General features: G+C 43.1%; 1 protein-coding gene across 5 annotated transcripts in view; it reads right to left on the bottom strand.

Moving 5' to 3' along the window:
- The window catches only part of TAFA4 (TAFA chemokine like family member 4), a 70,790-nt gene that overhangs the window by 34,916 nt on the left and 10,517 nt on the right, over window positions 1–25,357 (bottom strand). For 4 of the 5 annotated variants that reach the window (XM_032121173.1, XM_032121171.1, XM_032121176.1 and 1 more), the window contains exons 2-3: window positions 9,854–9,989; window positions 6,688–6,803 (exon numbers count right to left, since the gene is read on the bottom strand). In XM_032121173.1, coding sequence (XP_031977064.1) covers window positions 6,688–6,803; window positions 9,854–9,933 — 196 coding nt within the window. In that variant the 5' untranslated portion in view covers window positions 9,934–9,989. Of the gene's footprint in view, window positions 1–6,687; window positions 6,804–8,484; window positions 8,610–9,853; window positions 9,990–25,357 lie in introns of those variants that run through there. The other variant, XM_032121175.1, reaches the window with a different exon arrangement.

The raw sequence follows: 25,357 nt of genomic DNA, 5'->3' as shown, positions 1-25,357 counted from the left end.
AGCTATAAACAGAACTGGTATCAGGAAGATGCAAGCAGGAAACAAAGCTAAGTGAAATCCTACCTCCCACTTACCTGGTCATTACTTCTCAAAACAACAACATAAATGAAAACACCAGAGACCATTGGACTGCAAGGCATATGGATGATGTCCATAAGGGGCGGGGGGGAAAGGTGGAAATAATGAAAGGAAATAAATAAATAAATAAAGGCAAACCAAACACTTAAGCAACAGAACTGTTGATCCTAGAATTTTCCACTCATAACTTCTGGCATTTCTGGAGGTATTGTTAAAGATTGCCACCCTGGAAGATAATGAATGTCAGGTGTAACTTCCATCTCCAGTGTGATGAGGAGAGATTACCCTGCTGAAGCCTACAAGACATCTTTAATCTCCTGATTTAGAATCCATTGTCCGCTATCAGTTGTCACTCTCCTGAAGGAATGCAAGAATGCTGCCAAACACTGAAAAACAGACAGCTGCAGCAAAGGGCTACCAGCAGCAATCCTGAGGTGCTCTGCCAACAAAACACTTAAATGTTAGTAAAAAAAAAAAATTCCATCTCCAGGTTCTTCCATTATTAATTAAACATTTTCTAGTTTCCAAGAAGAAATGCTTGCTCAAACATGTCCTTGAAGCCAGGTACATCAACACCACAAACTTTCAAAGTTAAAGTCAAGGGGCAGCTCTCTGGAGGAGAGAACACTGTGCTTGGCACAAGAGCAGAGCTGGGCACTTCTTGGAGTCTGAGTGGACCAGGCACAGGTGGGGCATGTTTGATGCTACAGCCAAGGATGACAACAGATCTCCTGCTCTTAAGTACAAGGTGAATATTTCGTACCCACCCACAGCCAAGTGGGCAAATGAAAGCCAACATGCAGGATCAGCCTGCCTCTGAACCACCCTTCACCAGTAGCACAGACAAAACCAGACAGCCTAAATCACCAAATCAACAGAAACTGCTGTCCATTTCCATGGATGTTTATTCAAGCCCGTGCAGCCACTCGTTTGGGATGAAAGGCCTTACAATTATGTTGTAATGGGACTTTAAGTTTGGGACAGGCTCTTCACTGCTATCACAATTAATGTAACAGAAAGGCTGTGGCAGTGTGCCCCAGCCAGTGAGCACAGACCTAGGGATCAATAGCAGAACAGGTCCTAAAACAGTTTCCATCCTTCAAAATGGCAGTGATTGCCAAACACTGAATGGTGAATTCTGTGAGAATGACTGGTTTAAGCTTTAATAAAATCATTACTATGAAGTTTACCTTTTCTGCTGAGACATATCCGGAGTAGGCTGGAAACTAAATCACAGAAGAATCACAAACTCCCACTTCAGTGGGGTCACAACTTCATCTTAGGCAGGTCTTTTAATCATTTGAGAGCAAGGAACTCGATGCAAGTCCTTTACATCTCAATCTCTTGCCTTTATCACTCTGGCATCCATCCTCCCAAGGACTCAGCGAGTTGACCTCCATGTAAACCCAGAACAGAGCACGTGCTGCTTTTTGTTGCATCACTTCACTCAATGAACACCAAGGACAAGATCTTTTCCAATCTATTTGTGGATTTACACTTATCCAACCATTTATTTCTCACATTAGCACAAGACTATCCATTTAAAATGCAATTTTTTTTTCTGTTATCAGTTCTAAGTATGGCAGAAGTAGATTTAAAAGAAAAGACACAGAGTAAAGAAAGCTTTCCTGGTTAGAATTTTGGTCAATGGAATATAAAGATTATCATTTACTGCAGATGGCAGCTATGTAAAAAACATGATGCTGTCAATGTAAAATTAATAAAATAAAGACAGTATTTTCACAAGCTTTCCCCAATGGCTTTAAAATAAGGTCACTTTGATACTGCAGGAAAGAGCTTGGTTTCAGCCTCCTGCTCTACAGTTTGACACACTGGGTTTGGCCATTTGTATTAACTGAGGCTCTGTCTTCTTTTTATTACAGAATTTCCCCCCACACTTTTGAAACAATGGCATTTGATACACAAACCTGCACATTTACCAGTTTGTCTGTAATTCTCCTCCTCCCACCCCTCGAGTGCCAGGAATACACAAATCTTTTCATATGCAACCACATTCCACACAGTTAAAGCTACCTTCATGGAAAATGACACCAGGAGCTACCTTTTACCCTATAAAAGAGTAAATCAACACCGAATTGTTACTTATTGGTAACATAGCTATGCATCTAATTTGAAGTCATTGTCAAAATCTGTCACATGTATTAAAAGTTCTCATTGTTATTTAAGGAAAAAAATAAAGAAGGAAAGTAAGAAATACTTCTTATGCTTTTTTCTCCTCAAAAATAAATATACCAGCAAACTTCACACAGAGAATTCTGCTCCTTTTAGTCTTAAAGGAAACCTATTTCTCAACTGAATTGCTTTTCCTACCTTATTACTTGAAGAGATTACAGTCAGGGCTGTATATTGTAGCTCCCCTATATTTAGAAGCTGGGTAATAAACCACATAAATAGCACACTGAATAAAACATTAAGACATAAAAGGAGTTAAATAGAACAAAGGGCTAAAGCTTATTGTGCAGTAACCATGTCTGACCCATTGAAATACAAAGGACTCATAATTCTAGTTAGCAAAATGCAGAGTTGGGATTTAGATCAGGAGGAAGCCGGCGGTGGCTGAGTGCTGGAGTCCCTTCCACAGCCTTGCAGGGCCCTCTGGTGGAAATGGGAATCCATCCCATGGCTGCCCGACAGCACTGCCAGGAAAAATTATGATTCGACCCCAAAATAAGGGGAGAACAAGAAGACTGGGTTTTCACTGTTTTCTTGAAAGCAGCAATGTTTCTAATACAAAGCTGCATTTTTCAGCTCTCCTATAAGAAGATTAAATCCTGGAGCTTGTGTAAGTAAAGAATTTTTCCTCTGACTCCAGTGGGGACAGAGCCTGTCCATAAAGCCCTGAGAGTAGAGAAAAAAATTCCTTAAAGTTGTGAAAAACTGAAAGTGATGTGGAACATTCCGCTCAAAAATTTAGACCCTTCAGCAAAGCTGGAAGCATTTCAGGTGAGGATCATCACATAAAACAGTCTGAAAAAGCTGAGCTGCACCAGTAATTCATGGCAGAAGCTGCTCAGCTGGCTGTACCAGCTCAGGGTCTGCAGGGCCAGCCCTCACACGAGCTGACCTGACAAAGTGTCTTGTCAATGCTTCTTCATCTGTGACTTAGAGCAGTGAGGTGGAAACAAATCTTTTCTGGTACTAAATGTATGCTGCTTCCTCCAGCACAGCATGGAATTGATCATTATATCGGTATTAGGTACTCAAGAGCCTGAAATACTGCCCAGTTTTTTTAAAAAAAAAAAAGTAAAATTGGTGCTTATGCTTCCCTTAGCTATTGTCAGGGCAAAAGAGAAACTCTTCAGAAGGGTGTTCACAGCAAAAAAGTCCTATGAACTTTCTCATGTGTCTTCTCCACACAGATATACAAAGAGGATGCTGAAATAATCTGCACAAGCAGCATCTTCAGTGATCTAATGGTGATGAGAAGGAACATTTCTCCCCTACCTTTTGACACTGGCAGTCAAAGCCATTACAGTGGTCCAATGAAAAAGGAGGCTGCGGCCTCCAGGCTGGATTCAAATTGCTCCAAAGCAATAGCAGGATTGGCTTGCAGGATTGAACAGTCTCTCCCCTGACAGGTATTTGATGGTGGTGAATATTTCACAGAGCAAAAGAAAGAACCAGGTCTGTCTTACGCTTTATTACAGCGAAGAGCCCTCCATTGTCAAAGGGACTGCTCAATGCCATTCTCTCCCACTTTTCAGGAGCAGGATGGCTATTGAGTCTGTAAGATCCAGTCTCTGTTCCTGCCTGAATAGGGCAGACAGCTATCAAATGTCATTCTTTCAGGCACCATCTAGCATAACCCAGGTCAATAATTGTCTCTTCCCAGATTAGGCTCCTTAAAAATGGCAGTAATTTGAAAAGAAAAAGTCGATTCCCACTTTTCATCTTAAATTCTCTTGTCTGCTCTTAGTTAATAAAGTTCCTTAGCTGTAGTGAATACACATATATTTAAAGGTGCTAATCATGTCAAGTACATCATTTGAAACACACTGATTGTCAGGAGCAGACACAACCTGTTCTTAAAAACCAGCTCCTCTCAAAGCATCCCTGGGCACCTCATGCCTCCCAGCTCAGCAGGTACCTGTCAGGTTACAGCTGCAGGACCTAAGGGACACAGGACAAAGCCTTTGCTGAACCCAAAGCTTGGATTCATCCCTCTAATGTGCTTCAGGACATTTTACTTTGAAAAATGTGAATGTTGCCTATTGACTGCAAAAATTTTATCTCAATTGCTATCCAAGAACATGCTGATTTGTATGAAATAAATGAGACTAATTATTTGCTTTCCACAAAACAGGCTCTGCTTAAAGCTCTGAATTATCTGCTTTCCTGATGAACAAGGCAGCACCTTGCTCACACAATAGATTCCATCTGAGGTTTGATTATCCATTAGAAGGTCAATCTATATGTTGTGTTAAACAGCAAAGATAAGATGAGGCTGGGAAATGCAGGCCCCTGGAGGAGAGCCCCCCAAACCCTCTATATCCTCTGTGGTGCCAAGAGTCTGATGTAGGGAGTTGCAGAATCAAAGATGGGGTGGCTGCTTCATCTACCACATGGAATCAAAGTGGGATGGGGGTCACTTCAGTGTACATGGAGGAAAACTCACATTTGGGGAAGAACAAGACGCCACAGTCTAAAAATGTGCATGGAGGCTCCAGCTTCAAGGGTGTCCATTTGAAAAACAGCTCCACAGTCAGACCAAACTATTCATGAGGAACAGAACCTTCTTTTCACTCACCAGAGAAATCACAGTGCACAAATATGCTTCAAGTCAAGCAACTTGACTGTTTTTGTGGTACCTCTTTGATAGGGTGGAAAGAATTCCTGGTGTCAATTTGAGGTATGTCCTCAAGCATTCTGAAATTTTATGTAAAAAGTATTGTCCTAATTTACATAATACACTGTGTTCATCACACAAGCCCACAACACAAGATCACTGCTGCCTTATACAGGTAATTCCCTCAGGTACACAGGCGAAGTGCATCTCGAAAGGACAAAAACAACATTTCTTCTTACAAGACCGCTCCCCAAATGGCAAAAGCTGCAGAAGGCTGCTCTCCAGGTTTTTCTTCAGAGTAGGCTCTAAAATGCTCTGCTGTTAACTTGTGATTGTGCATAGACCCCCTTCTTCCTCATTGAAGTGATAAAACTGATTCCCAGAACAAAGCAGCAACATGGTCCATCCTCCAACACTGCATTCACTGGAATCACTCCACAGGCTTTTGCTTAAAAGTGCAGTTGTTCTCCATAAACACTGACTGTATTTTACAGCAAACATGAGTGTTGCACAGCCAGGGAAAGCAGAGCAGCACCATTCCAGATGTTATGGGGAAGGCAAGGAGGAGGGTTTGTAGCTCTCAGAGACACAGCAGCTACCTGCAAGTCAGTCAGTCCTGCTTGCCAGTTCTGAAGATATTTTGGTGAGCACAGGAGGAGCCTTCAGCTCCTACCTAGACAACCACTGGAAGCAGTCCGGAAAGAGATCAATAGTTTGTCTCTTCTGGAGGATGGAGCCTCTACCAAATGCATCCCCACTTCCCAGCCCTGAGGGGAGTGGATGCTAACATTAGACCTGGACCCACAAGAGTCTGACTCAGAGCTAAGAACATTGCATATGGATTTGAGGCCTAACACCTAATTTAAGAATAAGGCCACATCACAAAGAGCAACACTTGCAGAAATCCCCAAGCCAGCATGAAGCTGACTATGGTGCTGACAACACAGACCCATCATGGAGTTTGCAGCCAGACTTTTGGCCTCTCCTGAAAGCAGCACTGACAGGTGGCATTTTGTTACCTTAGCTCACTCTCTAGTGGGATCAAAGGTGGCACAGTCTTAGCACAGCTATCCCATTTTATTTAGGACTTGCACAAATACCTTTGCATTAGCACTGGTACATCTTTATTCCTTTCTGCTTTGTCTGCACGATCCTACCAGAGATGTTGCTACAGAGATCCAGTCTGGAAGTCAACCCGGCTTTGTTCTGGGCTTTTTCTATCATTTATAATATGATAGCACATCGTGCCTGGTAGATATTTCCCTACTACAATAGTACATCCCCTCAAATGCAGGATCTTTTTTTGCCTCATTATGCCAGTTAGGAAAAGAAGGGGGGGGATCAGCAGATGATCACAGGTCAGAATTTGTGTTAGTCAGTGAAAGAACTGGCTAACATGAGTCTGAGGGCTTCGATTTATTGCCCACCAAAGCAAATGATACCATTGTAAAGTCAGTTGATAATGACAGGATTAAGAGGGTGAAGATAAAGATACATCTCAGAATGTCTTTGGATAAGGATAAAGCAAAATGACACAAACAAATCCCAAAGTCCTAGCGGTCATGAATTCACTCCAAAAACCCCCTGGCGAGCTTTAGTACATAAAATTACTAGAGAAAAGCCATGAAAATTTACAATAACTCTTTTTTTTCTTGGTGGCAGTGTATTTTTAACCTATTGCACTGATTATAACATGCTGTCAACAGCCTCATCAATTATCCATTGCTAGAAAGTGGGCTCTAACATGCTGCAAGTGGTATTAATTGGTCTCAGTAGCACATAATGAGTTTAAAAGCTCCTACCTGTGTGCCCCCGGGGATGGTGACTAGAGGCGGACAACAATTTACAGCAGACCATTAACACATAGACCAGAAAGAGCCAGTCAGACAGAAGCATTGATTTGGCACAGAATCTCATCCTGGAGGCAGAAAAGGAAGCAGTTGAGTGAAAGAACAATGTGAGTAGGGAATAACATAAAAACGATGTGGGGAAGGAAAAGCTGAAAGGACGCTGAAGAATAACTAATGCATTTATTACAAGGCAACATTCACAAAATCAACTTCATGATTTGGTTGGGATCAACTCTTTGTAAAGAGTTTTTATAATTAGATAATATATATAATATAATATAATTTTATAATTAGAAGCAATGTCTGTCACACATCACATTACCCACAAACACATATTTATAATAACACATTATGAGTGCAATACAGTTCTATGAATGAGAGATAAAGGATGGGTTCTTTTGTCTATTATTAAGAACCAGCCACTCTCAAATTTAAATATACATATTTATGAGTTGTGCTACTATTTTTAAACTGCACCTCCCCCAATGATAGAAAATAAATGTAATCTTTACTTAACACTTCTCAGGACATATTTACTAAAGCTACCAACTCCCCTGCAGCCATGCACAGAAATTGGCTGGGTCTCCCAAACACACAATATCTGGGAGATTTCCTGGAGATCAGCAGGTTTGCTGAGGATAAAACGCTCATGAAACAGCACCTCAGTCAAATATGCAAGGACTCACTTCTCTGCCAGGATGTTGGAAACTGCATCTCAGAAAACATTTGCTCTAAAGAAGGTGTTATTACTCTTATTCATGTGATTCTTAGAACTAAGATCACAAATCCTCAGTAATTTTTCTGCAAATATCTACAATTAAATCCCTCAACAGCTTATGTTATGCCATTCATCATATAGAAAGGGAATCTAATCATCTTTTTAAACTCAGTTATGATGATTTATTGCTTGCATGATACATAAATGGGTGTTATGTAGCTGAACCCTTAGATACTGTGTTCCATGCTTTCAGCAAATTCTGCAAGCAGGAATACATCAAATTAATTAAAGGCAATTTATAGATTTGCATAAATTGAATCAAATACTGTTTTCATGGCAGTGACGTTAGTCTGCAGTTAATCAGCACGCTGGGATTTGGGCAAGCCTATCACGAGTTTATTTGCACCAAAAGGTCCTTTGGGAACTACTCCCCTCTGCAGATTCTAGTTCTGAGTCTTCCAAGTATTTTCTAAAAAAAAAAATTACCTATATATCTTGAAAATACCTAAGACTACTCAGCTAACCCAATGTTCAAGTGATGAAGAGATAAGTTTAAAACAAAAAAATCCCAAGCAACACGTGCCTTAGACAGCTCTACTGTCACAACCAGGTGACACACTTGGATGTTGTTTAAATTTGATAAACATCTACAAATTAAACCAAAACAGAGGCCATGTTTTCCCATTTTAAATTGCTTGCATAATTTCCCTTTTTACACTTTGCAAAACAATATTTTTTCTCTAATTGTAAATGTTGGTAGAGCCTAAAAAAAAAAAAAATACACTTATTAATATCAAAAGTTAAGAGATGAGAAGCTTGCTGCATGTAAATATATTTTAGCAACAAATACTGGTTTACATTTAAGAAAGAAATACATTGGTGTAAACCCCAGCACCTTCAGCCTACAAACTTTATTAAAAATTACACAAATATTGCAGAAAAAAATAGCTCACCACATCCACAGATTTCAGAAAATGAAAATTATATGTAAAAGAAGCCACAATGTAAGGGCTGTTTTGGTAAAATAGTACCTTTTCTGGCTTTAAGAAGATGCTCTGGTTTGTACACAATATGTTGCCACCCTGAATACAGGAACAATCACCCTGATGGCCTTCTACAGCTGTATATAGGAGCCTTCTGTGAGCATACATCAAGCCTAGACGATAAAGACATCACTGCTCCTCACCTACCCTATGAGTACGCTCTTCTGGAGCGCTCCCAGGTTAATTCAGAGCAGCTGAACCTAATTCACCTCTTGCATCCAGCTGAACCACATAATGCCCCTGCAGCTAATGGGATTGAGTCACTGTGAAACCAGCATAAATGTTATTATTGCTGTTGATCCAGCATTAGCCTAACTGCCTGGTAAGTTCTGAAATCAGTGTATCAGAATTTCAGATTTTGGTCATCCAAATCTTTCCCACATAACTGAGCCCCTTTTTTTTCCAGAGAAAGCTGAATTTAACCTTAGTTTTCTTGGTCTCTCCATGAGAAACACACAGTTTACAGCTCATGCACCAGTTATCACTGAATACGATGTCATCATCTGCTCAGCTTCCAATCCCATCCCTCTATTGCTCCGAATGCAAACACTTGGATGCAACCCAAGTATCAGTGGAGATCCCAGCTCTGGTGTCACTCTGATATATCACCAGGAAGACAGAAACCTTCCTCCAGGCTTCCTGAGGTGTGGCAGAAAGCTGGATTTAACCCATAGAATTAAATATCCCAGACCAGGCATTTTCAGCACGTTGTTTCTCGTAGGAGTTGATTGAAGGGGAAGGTGTGATGACGGACAGGTCCCAAATCATGCATCACGCGCTCAACAGCTGCTATTTCAGCTCTTAAGTGGACCCAGGTGTTCCCACTGTTCCCAGTGCAGGAACAAAACTGGTCTCGGTGGAAAGGGTCATGTACTGACCTATTTTCAAAAGATTTCCCCAGCTGAGTTTGACTCTTTTGAGATATTAAACAAGCAATGTGAAACCAGGGCTCATCAGATTACCAGGGTAACCTTAGTCCAGTGTAAGAATGTTCAAATCCAGGAATGAATGTATCACAACAAAGCATCCACTTGGTCATATCCAAACTGAAAGGCTGCTAAAAGCATCCAGTACCATCCAGGTGACACATTTGCAGACTTCAGTCTGCCTTGCAGGTAGACAGGGTGCAAGTTTTCAGCCTGCTGATGTAAAGAACTACAAGAGGATCTTTGAAAAGGCAAGGAAAAAATGAAATTTGGCAGACAGATGCAGCAAGGGGTGCTGAGCCCTTCAGCGTCAGTGGGCTGCCGCTTTCAGAAATGTCAAGCCTTCACTCTCTATTGGATTCAAGTGGATATTGTTGCTAACCAGAACAGTGAATCTTCAGTGTCATTTGAAAGATAAAAGGTGCTCTTACCTTGGGGACTTTGCAAGAATTTTGTTCCAGTCAAACACAATTATTTCAGTGTGTTTTTCATAGTTATTCCAGATTCCCATTTGCGGCAGCAAATAAACCTTTCTGCATCTCAGAATTTTTCCTTCACTTCGGGGACCTAGAAAGAAAGCCACATTACACTGCAATTAACATCTGGAATGGTGCTGTAAAATACGTCTGTGTTACCAAAATCTTAGTTTCACAGTGCCATCTACAGGGCAATCTGGGGCAAAAGGCAGCAGTTGTACTGCTCTTTTCTTTCTGAGAACACAGAGAAGCTGGGGTGAGGCAGCTCTGAGATATCAGTGCATTAAGCAAAGGCAGAGTTTGCTGTACTAGGAGTTGCAAACAGAGTGTGTGCAGCTCACTGGGGCCCTATCACCACGTGCCCTCTCACCACCCAGCTGGGAAAGCTGGAAGGTCTAAGACTGCACCATAGTGCAAACACATTGCCACATGGTTCCATGAAGCCTCCAACAGTTTGAACCAGAGATTATTACAGAGAGTGGGAAAAATCTGTCATTGTCTTCGTAAAGATTTGGCCCAGGCCCTGGAGCCTGCCTCAGGAGCAGAGGGTCACATCCACAGGAGTGTGTCTGGGATTATGCATTACTGCACCCTCTGACCCTGCTGCCTCTCCTCGCTTCCAGCATCACCTCTCACACCCAGCCCACCTACAGCCAGGAGTTACACTTTGAAATCTCCACACGGAAACACTTTTGCAGCAGCACTGACACACATTCCACAGAAAAACGAGCTCAAAATCTCCATTTTATAGACATTCAAGCTTCTTTGCTTTTGCTGTTTATATTTGTTCTCTCACTTCCATCCCTGGGCACAACTTGACCTTCTGCTATTGAAAACATGACACAGAGGAATTTGTGAGAGTAATAACAATGTGGTCTTCACCTACAGAGTGATCACAAAAACCTTTCTCATCCACCATTCTTTTCATTTCACTCTTCCTTGGATCAATTAGAAATTTGCTTTTAAGGAACACAAAATTACACCACCACACTGGAAGGCAGAGCATGTCTGGGGTCATAAAAGTACACAGGCAGACACCTTTCAGCAGCTCAGGACAGGAAAGCCCCTGGCTCAACACACTTGCAGAATCACAGAACCTTCCAATCACAGGCTGGAAGGGACCTTAAAGCTCATCTTGTTCCAAACCACTGCCATGGGCAAGGACACCTTCCACTAGACCAGGTTGCTCAAAGTCCCATCCAGCCTGGCCTTAACAGCTCCTTTTTGTTCAGAATGCCATGAGAAAATAGAGTAATTGCTGGAATTAAAGAGGCACCAGGCCAGCAATCTATAATTAATCACATTTTACTCTCTTTGCTTTCCAAGGTGGAGTTCCAGGGTGAGCCAAAATCAGCGGTTCTATCAAATCAGCAGTGAAAATCAAAACAAAATGTAGGCAAAGAGTTGTCTTAAGAAAAAGCACTACCATCCTGTATTAATCCTTTCTTCCACAAATACACATAAAATAAAAAATAAAAATAAAAAACCAGTGTGCCTCAAAAGGCCTATTAAGAAGAAGCAAACAAACAGGATTTTCAATATAGCATTGACTGACTGAAATGGTTATGTGCTACATTTTTACCCATTTCATAATAGGACAGGTAGATAAATATATTCTTACAGTGCTCCTGTAGAAATCAATACTGCAATACACTTACTTGGGTTTTAGTGCTTATCTGTTCCATAATTTTTATTAGAGAGGAAAATAAAACCCTGTGCAGATGCATCTACAGGTAAATACAAACATCAGTGCAACCTGTTCTGTAAACACGTGTTAAACACTGGTAAAAGGCAAGGGAGTATTGATTAGCCCAACTCATTCTAATTAAGTGGATGCAGCAAAAGTGACAGATGATACATCCACCTGCATATCTCCAGGTCTTCTGATGCCTTCCAGGCAGTGATATTTCTTTAAAAAATAGAGTTGTGTGAGGTGACATTAAGGCACACTCGTGAAACCAGCTTCAGCTGGTTTATGTCAATAAAGGAGACAGATCAGAACAGAAACAAGAGGCTCACCTCGTTAATAACTGTAAAAGGAATTCCAGCCTTTTCATGGCAAAAGCATGCTTTGTGTGTGTTTTGTGAACAGTGGGTTTAACTGCTGGCCCCTGTCTTGGCTCAGGGTGACACATGACTTTGGAAAACAGAGCTGCTTGTTTATTTTTATGCAATGAGCTCTAGCCAGTGAGCAGCTGAACCCCACCTCCATCTCCAGCGAAGGTACAGAAAAGAAGGAAGAGGGAATGGGAGAGGGGAAGGGCTCAATTTTCAGTATTTATGCATGGACTGGCCATGAGCAACTCCTGCTTTGCAAGAGTTCCCCAGAGGCTACACCACTCCCCTGTGTCAGTATGTAGGGCAAACGAAGATTGCGGGTTCTGGGATCTGCAGGGAATTGCAATGGTCAGGTCTGCTGTGCCTCAGTCCCAGCACAGTCTGTTCTCTGTGCCTCTGCACTCCAGGAAAATGGGTATAAACAGCATTTCCCTGTACCAGGGAAGTGTGTCAAGAACAGAAACAATAAAGGTCTAAAGTTATTTGAAAACTGTATAGGCACTGTGTAATTCCTTTGACAGATGGAATAAGATAACATTTTAAATTAGGTGCATTTCCTACCAATATTTACATGTTGTAAAATGCTTCTTATGGCTACTTTCTGCAAAGAATAAATTACTAAACCATTTTATGCCATCTTTTATAATAAGCTATTAAATAATTTACAAAACCTCCTTTCATTAAATATTTAAAAGGCCTTAATTTCTCCATTCTAAATAATTCCTCACTTAAAATACAGCTGTGCATCCCTTAAAGACTCCTCTTGTGTGAAGTAAGGGTGAGAAGGAAAGAAATTTGGGGGCCATATCCTGTTCAGGGGGTTTGCCAGCCTGACTTTAACCCCATTGTCAGCCTGGTTAAACTCTTATCTCCTACTGAATAAAGGACAAAGGGAAACAAAGAGGAAATACAGCAATATCTGACATTTCTTAGAAGAGGGGGAAAAAGATCTAGTCAGGTCACTGTGTGTATTTGAAAATTGCTGCTGTGTGAGGGGAGCTAGAGACAAAAGAGAGAGCTAAAGCAAACACCTACACACTGGCTGACAAACCCAGAGCCCCATTTTGGGGCTAAATCACTATAAACAGGGGAGCAATTCAGTGACAGTACTTGAAGGGGGCTTATTAGAAAGAGAAAGCAACTTTTTACACAGGCAGGCAGGCAGTGATAGGACAAGGGGGACAGGTTTTAAATGAAGAAAGCAGAGATTTATACTAGATGTTGTATAAAAGATTTTCCCCTTGAGGGCGGGGAGGCCCTGGCACAGGGTGCCCAGAGAAGCTGGGGCTGCCCCTGGATCCCTGGAAGTGTCCAAGGTCAGGCTGGACGGGGCTTAGAGCAACCTGGAATAGCGGAAGGTGTCCCTGCCCACGGCTCCTTACGGCCCCTTCCAGCCCAAACCATTCCCGGCTGTGCGCTGATATCGCTCCCCGGCACGGGGCAGCTCCAGGACGGCGGGCGGGTGAGCGCTGCTCCAAATCGCGGTGCGGAGGCCGACCCCGGAGCTTCCCAAAGGATCCCGGAGCTTCTCAAGGGATCCCGGAGCTTCCCAAGGGACCCCGGCGCTTCCCAAAGGATCCCGGCGCTTCTCAAGGGATCCCGGAGCTTCCCAAGGGATCCCGGGTGCTTCCCAAGGGACCCCGGCGCTTCCCGAAGGACCCGGGTGCTTCCCGAAGGACCCCGGCGCTTCCCAAGGGACCCCGGCGCTTCCCAAGGGATCCCGGCGCTTCCCAAAGGACCTCGGCGCTTCCCAAAGGACCCCGGTGCTTCCCAAGGGATCCCGGGTGCTTCCCGAAGGACCCCGGCGCTTCCCAAAGGATCCCGGCTCTTCCCGGGGATCCATCGGGGCGGTGCTGCCCCCTGGCGGCCGCGCGCCGCCGCCGCAGCCTGTGTCCATGAGGCGCTTCACCACTCCCAGCTCCTGGCAGCGCTCGGGAGCCTCACCCGGCCTCACCCAGCCTCACCCGGCCTCATCCAGCCTCATCCAGCCCCGTCCAGCCTCATCCAGCCCCGTCCAGCCTCATCCAGCCTCAGCCGCACGGCTGCGCCGCCAGCCCCGCTCCCTGCGCCCCGCCGGAGCCACCCCGGCCCCGAGGGATCCCGGCCCTCCCGGCAGCAGCGCTCCTCTGTGCTGGCGCCGCCGCCCGTGACAATTAGCGCCTGTCATTAACCCCATTAACGCGTCGCTGTCGCAGGGTTCGTGCGTTCAGCCTGTCCTCGGAGCGGGGGCAGCGCGGGGACGTGCTGACCTTCACCTCACAGTGACCGCCGTGCCCTTCAGGTGCCCCATCAGCCCCAGCAGTGGGCGGATACAGGGAAATAACGCGTCTCACATTCTGGATTTGGTCCCTTAACCCTGACCCAGAAATCTCTGCATCAGCTCACGTAACTGCGGCTTGATCTGAAGGCTTTGAGTGTCGGTAAATCCACCTCGGCCGAGTTATTCCAACAGTTAATTAACCTCACTTTAAACACTGCACCTTCCAGCTTGTACCTCCTGATACATGCTGGCTGTTTTCCCAGCTGGCACAACCCACAGGGATGTGTCAGGTCTTTAAAGGCCTCGGCTCTGCCAGTCCTTACACCAAGTAAGGGTTACACCAGGTAGGAAGGCACTGTGCAAACTAAGAGAGGACATAAAGTTACCCATGTAGTACAATGACAGAATCACAGAGTCACAGAATGGTTTGGGTTGGAAGAGACCTTAAAGACCATCCTGTTCCACTACGGAACACCTTCCAGTATCCCGGGTTGCTCCAACCCCATCCAACCCAGCCTTGAACACTTTCAGCGATGGGGCAGCCACAGCTTCTCTGGGCACCCTGTGCCAGCGCCCCTCCACCCTCACAGTAAAGGATTTTTTCGTAATATCTAACCTGAACATACTCTTTGTTAGTTTGAATCCATCCTCCCTTGTCCTTTCACTTCAGGCACTTGTAAAAAGTCCCTCTCCATCTTTCCTGTAGGTTTCCTTCAGGTATTGGATGGTAGCACAAGACTAAGCTCACAGTGCAAGAAAGTAAAACTTTTATTGGGTCCGTTCCATCTTCCCTTTACTCCCAGAGCTGGCATCAGCTCTTCTGCTTCCCTACAGGAATCTCTGAGGGATGGAGGTCTGGTCACATCGAGCTCCCCACGGCAAAGTGAAGTGAGAAAGCTCTTTGAACTGCACAAAAATCAGCCAGGCAGGTATCCAAAAAACCACAGGGGCACTGCAGGAGTGCCCAGCCCTCTCAGACCCCAGCAGACTCCTTACACACTTCATGGGCAATTTTTGAATTGTTTTTTATGACATCACGTCCCATTTACGACATCAGTCTCTGCTGGCAGCAGCTCAGTCTGTCACCACAAGTTAGCCCTTTCCACAGGAATATTTCAAAATCTCACTTAACAGCAAGTGGGGGAGGTGGGGAGGAAAAGAGAACAATGCCAGTGAGAGCTAGAGGAAATAAACCCCACAACCTCCTGAGGAGGGAGAACTGAACTGCTGTTATATCCACATAACAGGAGGTATCGACCACACCAGCAGCCAGAGACCATCCACACACTGACAGACATCCTCTGTGCCACAGGTTGGAGGGGGAACTGGGTCTGTCTTCACAGCATTTGGAGTTCTCTAGGGTATATCTGTCCTCACCACCTCCTTTAAACATGAGAACAAACCTTTTGTCTGTTGTGAGCGTGTAAAGAAGATGTCCTGGGAGGTTATCCTGCAAAACATGCCTAAATCACCCTAATTTTCTGGCCCAGACACCACAGACTTCCTTAGTTAGTAGTGCCAGAGTCTCAATAGTGACTTGGGTGGATGATCTCTTAAAAAGGCTTTTCAGTTGGACTCATTTTAAGTGAGAGTCTGTGGCCTCCAAATTTGAGCCAGCAGAGCTCAGGTCACACAGAAGCAGAAAGAGCAGTGCACAGGATCAGGAAACAAATTTGAGCAAGGGACTGAGGGCAAGGAACAGAGGACTGACTGCCAGAAAACCCAAAGTCCACACAGAGTAAGGAGGAGTTTGAAATCAAAGCTGTTGCTTCCTCTGCTCTCTCAACACAAAGTGAGTTCTCATCTTTCCTCCAGGATAAAGACCACCAAGTCCAAGGGACGGCTCAGAGAGCAAAGTGCAGCTATTCTGACTGTCAAATGGAGGCAGAATAGACTCTTTTCTCCATACAGCATTATTTATTATTCATCACCACCCCACTAGGAGCCGTTCTGCCAAACTCATGAAAAGGCATGTATCACCATCAAGGTTTCATTTTAAAGGTTGCACAGACTTACCAGTGTGGACAGCCAACACAGGAGATCTCATTACAGCCCAGCATTTCAACTCCTTCAATTACCTTTATCAGAAAGAATTTTTCCTTGTGATGATCCAGGTTCTTTCAGTCCCTCACTGCAGCTCAAAATCTTCTCCACCCCCCTGTGCAAGCCCTGCTCAAGAGATGTGCAGGTTTCAGTCACTTTGTTCAAGGGAGAACAGGAATGACTCCAACCCTGTTCAAAGAGGACACAGAGCAGAGCCAGTGCCCTGCTCCACTCCCAGCTGCCCTCCCAGAAGCAGAGCATCTCTCATCTAAAGCAGGCAGCACACCAGAAAAACACGGAGAGAAACGTCTTTAAAGGAAATCTCTTCAGCAGGATGTTTCAGACACAGTAAAAAACCATTTTCCCCTACTGTAAACTTTGCCTGCCAGGTAGCAAAGCATTAAAGTTGTTGCACAGGTTGTCTTGAGCCATAAAACACTATTTTCTCTACCCTGAACTGATGGAGGAATTTAATTTCTCCCATGGAAGGCAGAGATAACTGACCTGCTATAGAGTAGGTCACTCACCTTCCTTCCCTCTCACCAGGGAGCCAGCTGAGCTGGTGGGTTATTTTGCAGAGGTCACTCAGAGGAGGGAGGAATGGATGGAAGAGATGAAGGAGGAAAACTCATGTCCATTTGTGCCTCTGGATAATGCACTGGGAGGTCCCAGACCTATTCTGGGTGTGTGGTGGCCAGTCCAGGGCTCACATGCAAGAAGCAGATAATTCCTGACTAGGGGTGGCCATTCAAATTAAGAGCAAGAGGCAATCCAAGGGAAATAACATGAAAATTAAAAGTCAGCAAGTGCAAGCAGGTGGTAAGGAAAGGTAGAAGTGACTGTGTCTGTTTAGTCAAGAAAAGAGAGTTTGTTGGAGACATGTCAACTGTCTCCTTGAAGAGGCTTGGTTTAAAGAAGGGCAGGATTTAAAGTGGTTCTCTGTAGCTACTGCAAGCAGCATAAAAATAAATTCAGTGTCCTGCAAAGATTAATTGGTGTGTGCATGAAGAGAAACTTTCTGTGTCTAAGGGGGGGAAACTAGTGGTACAAACTGCTCAAAATCTTGTGGAGCCTGGTTTGTGGAGATTTCTTTAAATTGGATGAACACCTGTGGGGTGGTCAAGGCTCCCCTCTCCATCCACAGGGCTGGATTACATGTTTGCTCAGAGCATGTAGCAGGACTATATATCCTTTATGCCCTGGAGCAAAAAACCACTGAGATATAAATATGAGGTAGTCAGTCACTGTTCAGTGTCAGCCTCAATACCCTGAATCAAGTCAGAGGTTACTGGAGGAAAATCATGGCAGAAACAAACTGAAAATTCTTCCTACACATGTTGGGTTTTTCGTGCAGGCAGAGTCAGGATGTGTTGTATTTAGATATCCTTCTCGTGGTTCTTAAGGTCCTCATGCAACCAAATTTGGTTCTTTCTGGTTCTACTGCATTAGAATGTTTTATTCACTTGTTATTCCCAAAAGCACCTCACTCACAGTTACAGCGTGTCCACTCACACTTCCCTAAGCTGTACTAGGCCCTGACAGTAACAGGACTTGTTACCAATGTAACCTGGTCCCTGCTTTTGTGTCAATTCCCAAAACACTCTGAGAGGCAAGCACAGAGCAGCCAGTTTTGCTTTTAGAACACAAGCATGTTTTATGAGCACTGGATGCACGTTGGCTGATGAAGAATCCCAACTGTCTGGGTATATGGGATAATTGTTCCACTTGGGACTCATTAGCTAATTATTTAAAGATTCTAAGGAAAAGCATTTCATAAATACAGCACTAAATTTCCAGAAGTGTAATTACAGACTGAACACACATTTTTTAGCACCTGTGTTATTCACTACATAAGCGAATAGCAAAGTACCTTGTGGAGTGCTCTCCCTGCTCTCTGTCAGGCTTGGGGCAGGACAGGATAACTACTAGGAAATTGAAAGGTAACATTTTTTATATTCCCTCTTTGGTAGCAACAACAACACAGCTCAGGGTGATTTTAAACTCTGCCCCTAACATACAGAATCTCAATAACGAAGGATAAAACTTGCACAGGGTGAGGGAGGCACAGACCAAACAGCCATAACCCAGATTATTGATCTGGTTTTGTCACTTAACTTTGATGCTATGGGATCAGCTTTTTAATCAATGTTAGAAAACATTGTTTGCTTCTCAGTAACTTCCTCAAGTTACTTTGGAAAAACATTGCTCTACTGAGCAGGAGGATTCCAGAATAAGATTCCTGACCCACCAGTTCAGGAATTGTTGCTCAAAAGTAAAAGGTGTCATATGACACTGACAAAAATGAGGCAATTGTATGGCATGGAGATTTGTACATGGGTGAATAAACAACTGCATTTAAAGAAGAACCCAAACTTGTTCAGTCTGGATTCTCGTTAACTCAGCAAAAGCATATTTAGAACCGATCTCAGAGTTTTATTTTCTTTTCTGTTGTTTGACAGCTCTGGCTGGATGGAAGCCCTGCCCATCACACCCAGTGTACCTGCCCTGTCTGTGCATGCACTGGCTCTGTGTGCCTCCAGCAGGCTCTGCCTTTCTCCTTGTAACCAGAAAAATTCCAAATCCCACTAGGAATGCATAAAGCAACACTCAGCTCTTTTCATTTCCAGCAGCACCAGGAACTGCATTCGCTGATGCAAGAGAATTTCAGAAGTCCCATAAATTTTGCTCCTCACATCCAGAAGGAGTTTCCTCCATCCTTTCCTTCCTTTCCTCTTCCTGCCCAATCCTTCATGCCTTCTTCTCTGTGAGTCTCAGCCCTCTGTTTCTTGCTTGCACAGCACCTCTCCCTGCCTCCCATGGCAAGTTGTCCTGCTTGGCAGCAGACCACGTGTGAACCCCCAACAAAAGGGCTGGGAGGCAGGGGAAGAGAAAAAGATGTCCCGTGGCAGGTTAATCATCTGCTGGATGCTGTTTTCATCCCTTCACAGGCACGAGGAAGCCACACAGAGCTCTGGCACTGTTGCAGTGGAAAAGGAGCAAACCTCTAAAGGTCCCAAACACCTTCCTGTGGCTGCACTACCAGGACAGGAGAGCAATAGCCACAGAAAGCTGATAACTGCTCTTCAGAAACAGTAAGAGAGGTGTTAACATGGTATTCCCCCTCAAGCATGTGAATTGTCAGAGGGTCTTACTTCCCGCACCTGTCACAGCTGAGGGAACAACATGTTTCAATACAGGAGGCTCAGCCAGTGCCTCTGACTGAAGTATGAACCCAGCCAGGCTTTGAACGAGTAATGCCACGTCCTCTTCATGGCTAAGGCTAGAAACTTTCTTTTTTATTTGGGTTTTTTTGGTCTCTCTTTTTTTTTTTTCCTAATAATAATAATTTTCATTTCCACAAAGCTCAGAGAAGCCTGAACATCAGGCTTTCACTTCCCAATCTGCCTACAATGGATTTTTCTTTTCCTGTTCTTCATTCATGCAAAAGCCACTTCATGATCATGTAACCATGTGCATGATTGATGGGAAGAGCAAGGGGGAGGGTAAGTGGTATAATTTTGATTATGCTTTGAAATGCTCAGGGTTGGAAATGAAGTATGAGATTCCCCCCACTTCTCCTGCCTCTCTTGAAGGCAATTATGATTGCCTTAAAGATGTGAGATCTGTTGAAAGTAACAAATCGTTGATTGTTTATTTTCAGGGTAGACAACAATCAGCTTTTAATCAGCTTCTCATCACCACTAGAGAGCTATTAAGTCTCTTAAAAATAATTAGAAAACAGAAAAGAAAAATCTTCTCCTATTATTTTCATCCAGGAAACTGAGATTTTATGGGGGGAAAAAAAAACCCAACCAAAAAAACCACCTCAAGATTCACAGGAAAAAAAAACTTTATATGGTGGCACGTTAAGTTCTCTCTTTTAGCAATGAGATATTGTTTGCCAGAGGTTGGATTGTGCTTCCTGAGTTTGTATGAGGTTATGGATATTGGCACTTGAATAAGAAACAGTATCTTCAGTCACCTTGGGCAGACGCTCAGATATTTCTGCTGAACAGTTTTTTAAGGAAATGGATTGCACGAGTCTTCTGTTCCTCTGATTTCTGACTATTCACAGAACCCTGGCTTTCAGGTTCCCACAAAACACATTTTTTTCCATTTTTGAGTAAATAGTCTGTGAATTTCTGTCCTGGGGGAAACAGTACTCAAACTTAACTACAGTAAAGAGAGCAACCTCCAAATTTCAATTATGTTGGAATTAGCAACAGGTATGAAACATCTCACATATCACCTTTTGTGGTTTCAGATGGGCAACTGAATAGACATTTCAGCTCACATACAACTTTCCAGAAGCTTTCCCTGCAAAAAATGCCAATGTGCCTCGTTTAATACTGCCACATAGACTTTAATAGTACACTGCTTGTAACTCAAATGTAACTCAAATTAGTTCAATCATGAGCACTTTGCTGGGTCCTGAGACAACTGCTGCTGTCCTGCCCAGCAGGTATTTGTCTTTCAGGTGATGACCAGGTGGTGTCCTGGCTGTTCCTGAGGTGCAGTTACACCACAAGGAGCCTTTGGTAAGAGACTGGGAGACAGACAGGTTTTGTCACTGCCACATTGCAGGGAACCTGCCCTCCAAAAAAAGTAATGGACTGCAAATCCCTTATGGACTCTAAGGGACAGCTCTCTAAAGAGCATGTGAGTGCTCAGCTAATTAACTTCTCCCCCACCAGGACCCCAGTGGCTGTATCTTTTTATTTTATTTTCTCTATTGCCCATTGGAGGTGAATTGCAATGACTTTAAAAAGGGATTCTTCTTGTCCATCGATCAGTGTTGTACCCATTTGACCTACTAGTGTCTCTTTAAAGATTGATGAACTGGAACACAAAAGTGGAACTCTCTCAGTTTAACTGTTCCCACCTGAGTTTCCTGCACTGTGAGACACATTTTTATAGACGCCCATGGAGTGGTTGCACCATTGGTTCAAATTCCAGGGTTATTGCACACAGCACTTCCATGGCCTGGCAAGAGGCAAGACAGCAAAGACAGTCACAGAACTGGTTTACATTAAAAACTGCTTTCATTAAAAATGTGCTACATCTCAGGACCAGAGCAGGAATTTAAGTCTGCTGCTTTAGTACTGGTCACTAATGAAATGAGAAACGGCACCACTAATTTAAAAAAAAATTGAAAAAAATTACTTACTGAATTTATATTTTCCCCTCACCAACTGAAACCCCTCCTTGCAAATGACTAATGCTTGGCTAAGATTGGCAAGAGAGGCTGCAGGCAGCCAAACCTTTACTCACCAGAGGGTACCCCCACACCCAAAAAGGAAGATACAGATTTTTAATTTAGAGTTGTGCCTTGCACTAAGCAAACCCCACATTTTCACATAGTTATATACTGCCAATTTAGTCTAATACATCATTTTTATACCATGGATGAAGTCCTGTCCACCTCTATCCTCCCTTAAAATTGACAGACAATGCCAAAAATTCACTTCTCTGCTCACAGAAATTGTTTGGTGAGCCAAACCCAAAGAACGTTTTCCAGCGAGTGCACCCACCTTTATTTTACCTTCCTGGACCTTTTTCTTTTTCTAGGCGGATGGCTTTGTGCAAATAGAATAAATACCTGGGTATTTCAGCTTCATTCAGATTGCATGATTTTGAGCAGGTACTTGTGAGTACAAAGTGTCTTGTAGCAGCTGTGTGTCAGAAAGACAGAAGAACCCACTTGGAACACTGATACTGCTGCACAAACCAGAATAAATGGCCAGTGGAGGGTATGGTTTATCATTTTAAATTATTTTTGCTCTCCAGCCAAAGACAGTTGGTTTCTTAAATCATGATTTTATCCTTTCTAATTTGACTTCTCAATTGTACCAGAATTCTTAATTATTTCTCTGCTTGCAATAGCACCATCCAATTTATCACCTGAGCATAGCAGCATAGCATAAATAATCTATTGCCTTTTTAACCTGAAGGTCTAAGCATTTAGTCTTCAAGAATATGAAAAATTTCTAATTGAATAATGGAATATTCCTATGATGGTCACCCTAACTGGAAAGTATTGCTTTCTGAAGTTTCCTGTTCTCCTCTCAGGAGAAGTCAGCAGATCTCTCTGAATACAGAGCTCAAGCCCAGCTTAAGCTCCATTCCAACACGCTGGACACAGCTGGAGGTTGTTTGGGACCCCTCTGGAGCTCTCACCCACCACCGACCTCTGGCCACTCATGTCCTGAGGTGCATACCCCAAAACACAGAACCACAGCCAGGTCCTGTCTGTGTGTTGAACAGTGTTGACAAAAACCACGAATTAAAGGAAAAATCCATAGGTTGCTACCCTGGCACAGAGGACCAAGAACAATCTCTGCTGTAAGTGGGTAAATTTCAGCTGAACTTGGAACAGGATTTTTTTTTAAAAAAAGTCTCTAAGAAAGATCTGCTGAGCACCATGTAATAAAAATACAGACAGACTGGACTTGAGAGGTTTGCAATTTCCCTTGGCTCTTATTTACACCTCTGATTCTGACAGTCCTGTTCCAGACAAGAAACACTGGCTCCCATCCATATTAACAGAGCAAGATCCATAGTATGGCATGGGTTTGTTACTCATCTCAGGGACACAAATATTATGTTTAATCAAGAGCTGAAGTAAGACTAAATGAGTAAAACAAGTTAAAGTAAAGTCTGAAGCGCCAGAGTATCCTCAACACTTTGCAGTTTGGCAGGGCATTGCCGGGTGGAGCAGACAGAGTGAAATTTGCTTCCCAAATCACGTTCTATTGTCAAACCATCCTGTGGGAGCTCTACAGAGACATCCTGCTCAAATCATGCCCTGTCTGCCAAGCAATGCCTTACCCAGAGGTTTTACAAAGTGTCCCCCACGCCTTCCCATTACAGGTATGGCCCACCTACAAGCTGCCCCTTTTCTCAGCACCCAGCTGAGTCACTTCAAACAGGACAGCCCTGAGTTAGAAGAAGGCAAAATCTGCAGATCTTGGTGAAGCATCTCTGTCCTACCCTGGAAACCAAACAGAGATGTCTAAAAAAGACAGGAATAACTAAACGCCAGCCCAGCCACTGGGCAGTACATTTGCCACAGAAAGGCAGTGACCCAAGGGCCTGAAGCAGCAGCTCAGGCATGCTTGTCCAATGATGCATTTGTAGCTGCACTGAGATTTGAGATTCAAGCTTGAAAACCAGCATGACTCAGGAGTTCCTTAGAATTGAAGCATGAGGACTGTGAAAGCCTTATTGCAGGTGCAACACCATACACATCATTATTCCCACCAGCGAATCCGCCCGTGAGACTGGTGTGGGTGCCTGCTCTGTTAATGTGAGACCAAAAACCCCCATGTGTGTGACACAGAGGAGCCCTTCCAGCACAAGGCTGTTTGTCTCCTCCTTTAATAACATCAGCTACCACATCTTAATAGAGCAGCTCCTCCTCACAGCTCCTCCTCCACCCTGTGTACCCTGATGATGCCTCCTCGATATTAAAAGCAGCATCGGATGAAAGACGGAGGCCCCAAGACGTCCTTTTTTTCATCATGTATAATTTGTAATGCTAGTCAAAAAATAGCAAGCAATTTAGCCTGGAAGTTTGCCAGCTCAGATATTCATAGCACATGTGATCAAACAGAAGAATTTGCCAGTCACTGGAAAAACAATCAGGCTCTGTAACCTGACTTCACCGCCGAGGACAGAGCCTGTAAACATCCCTATTGATCAGGGCAGAACTATTTTCATCAGGCTGCACTGCTCTGGACGTTAAACATCTGCAGAGTCAACGCCTACACAGCTGAAGTTAGGGGAGATAGCTCCAAGAATTTAACATTCCCAAGACATGAGCAATTTCCAAAAGAATTGGTGGCCAAAGACACCATGAAATTACACTGAAAATTGAAAAAAAAAATATCATAAATGGCTTTTATGTAAAAATCCAGGTTATCGTACAGCTTATTGACATATACAACAAATTGAAACAGTTAATTCATCTTATTAGCTTCTACTGATAATTTTTTAATTAAGTTACTTATCTTTATCTACATATTTAAGAATGTAGATCTTTCATTATTCATCTCTTAAAGAAAATCAATGTTGTCCTGATTTGCTACAGCTCAAACAAGGGAGCAGTATTATCTATGCTAGGACTGACTAATAGAAAAAAAGTTCATTAACTTTATTAATAAGCCCTAAGAAAATGCTATTGAGCACATTTTCATACTCCTAAAAGTTTGAATTATGAACCAAAAGTTTAATAGTGTTCAGTATCACTAAAATATACATCATGATTTTTTTAAAATGCTTAGAAATAAAAAAGGAAAAGGTAGAAAATTATTAAAACAGTCTAATAAAATGTTTTAGAAAAGTCAGCCCTAATTCTGGATTATATTATAAAAACCACTAGCAGAATAGCTTTATATTCTGGTTTTTATTATTTATTAATTATTACTCTGCATTTTATTTATTACTAAGAGACTGGAAGCTCATCTGTAGCACTGGTTAGATGCGAGTGTCTAAATGCCTATCCACCACATAGTTTTGAAATATTTGCACATCAAAACAGACTCTAGTTTTACACTTGGGAGTCTAAAGCTTTATAAAAGACACTGGGAAAAGAGTAAACTTTGAATCTCAATTTCTGGAGGAAACAGACTTTTTCTAGCCATCTAAAGTGTCCTTTTCTTCTCAAGGTGACCTTAAGTTTCAGATTTGTAAAATGGTTTCCTCTTGTGTTCAATCCTACTGTGTAATAAGTTTTAAAAACGACTACTTATCTTCTTTAATATATTAGTCATATACAGCAGGAGAAGCCTCTGTGGGAATTTTTGCTATCGGGTTCGCTCAAGCCTAAGTCAATGCTGATTTAGAAAACATAACTTACCCATAGTAACAAACAATCAGGGGTATATTTATTGGAATAACATCTTTCCATTCTCCTCCAGTGGCGTGTTTCGTTTATCAGTTGCAGTGCTGCAGATTGGGGGATATTTACAGTGACCAAGGCAATTTGAAAGTAATGCTTTGATGTTGCCCATCTTATTACAATTTTACAAGCCTGAATCGCTGGCATTTGGCAAAACAAATAGATCTGATGGTTCTGAAAAATGTTAATGAAATGCAAA

This window comes from Corvus moneduloides, chromosome 11, assembly GCF_009650955.1.
Source record: "Corvus moneduloides isolate bCorMon1 chromosome 11, bCorMon1.pri, whole genome shotgun sequence".
In the NCBI taxonomy this organism is placed as follows: Eukaryota; Metazoa; Chordata; class Aves; order Passeriformes; family Corvidae; genus Corvus; species Corvus moneduloides.
Note: the sequence above shows the minus strand (reverse complement) of the source record. Positions and strands in the feature narration are given on the sequence as shown.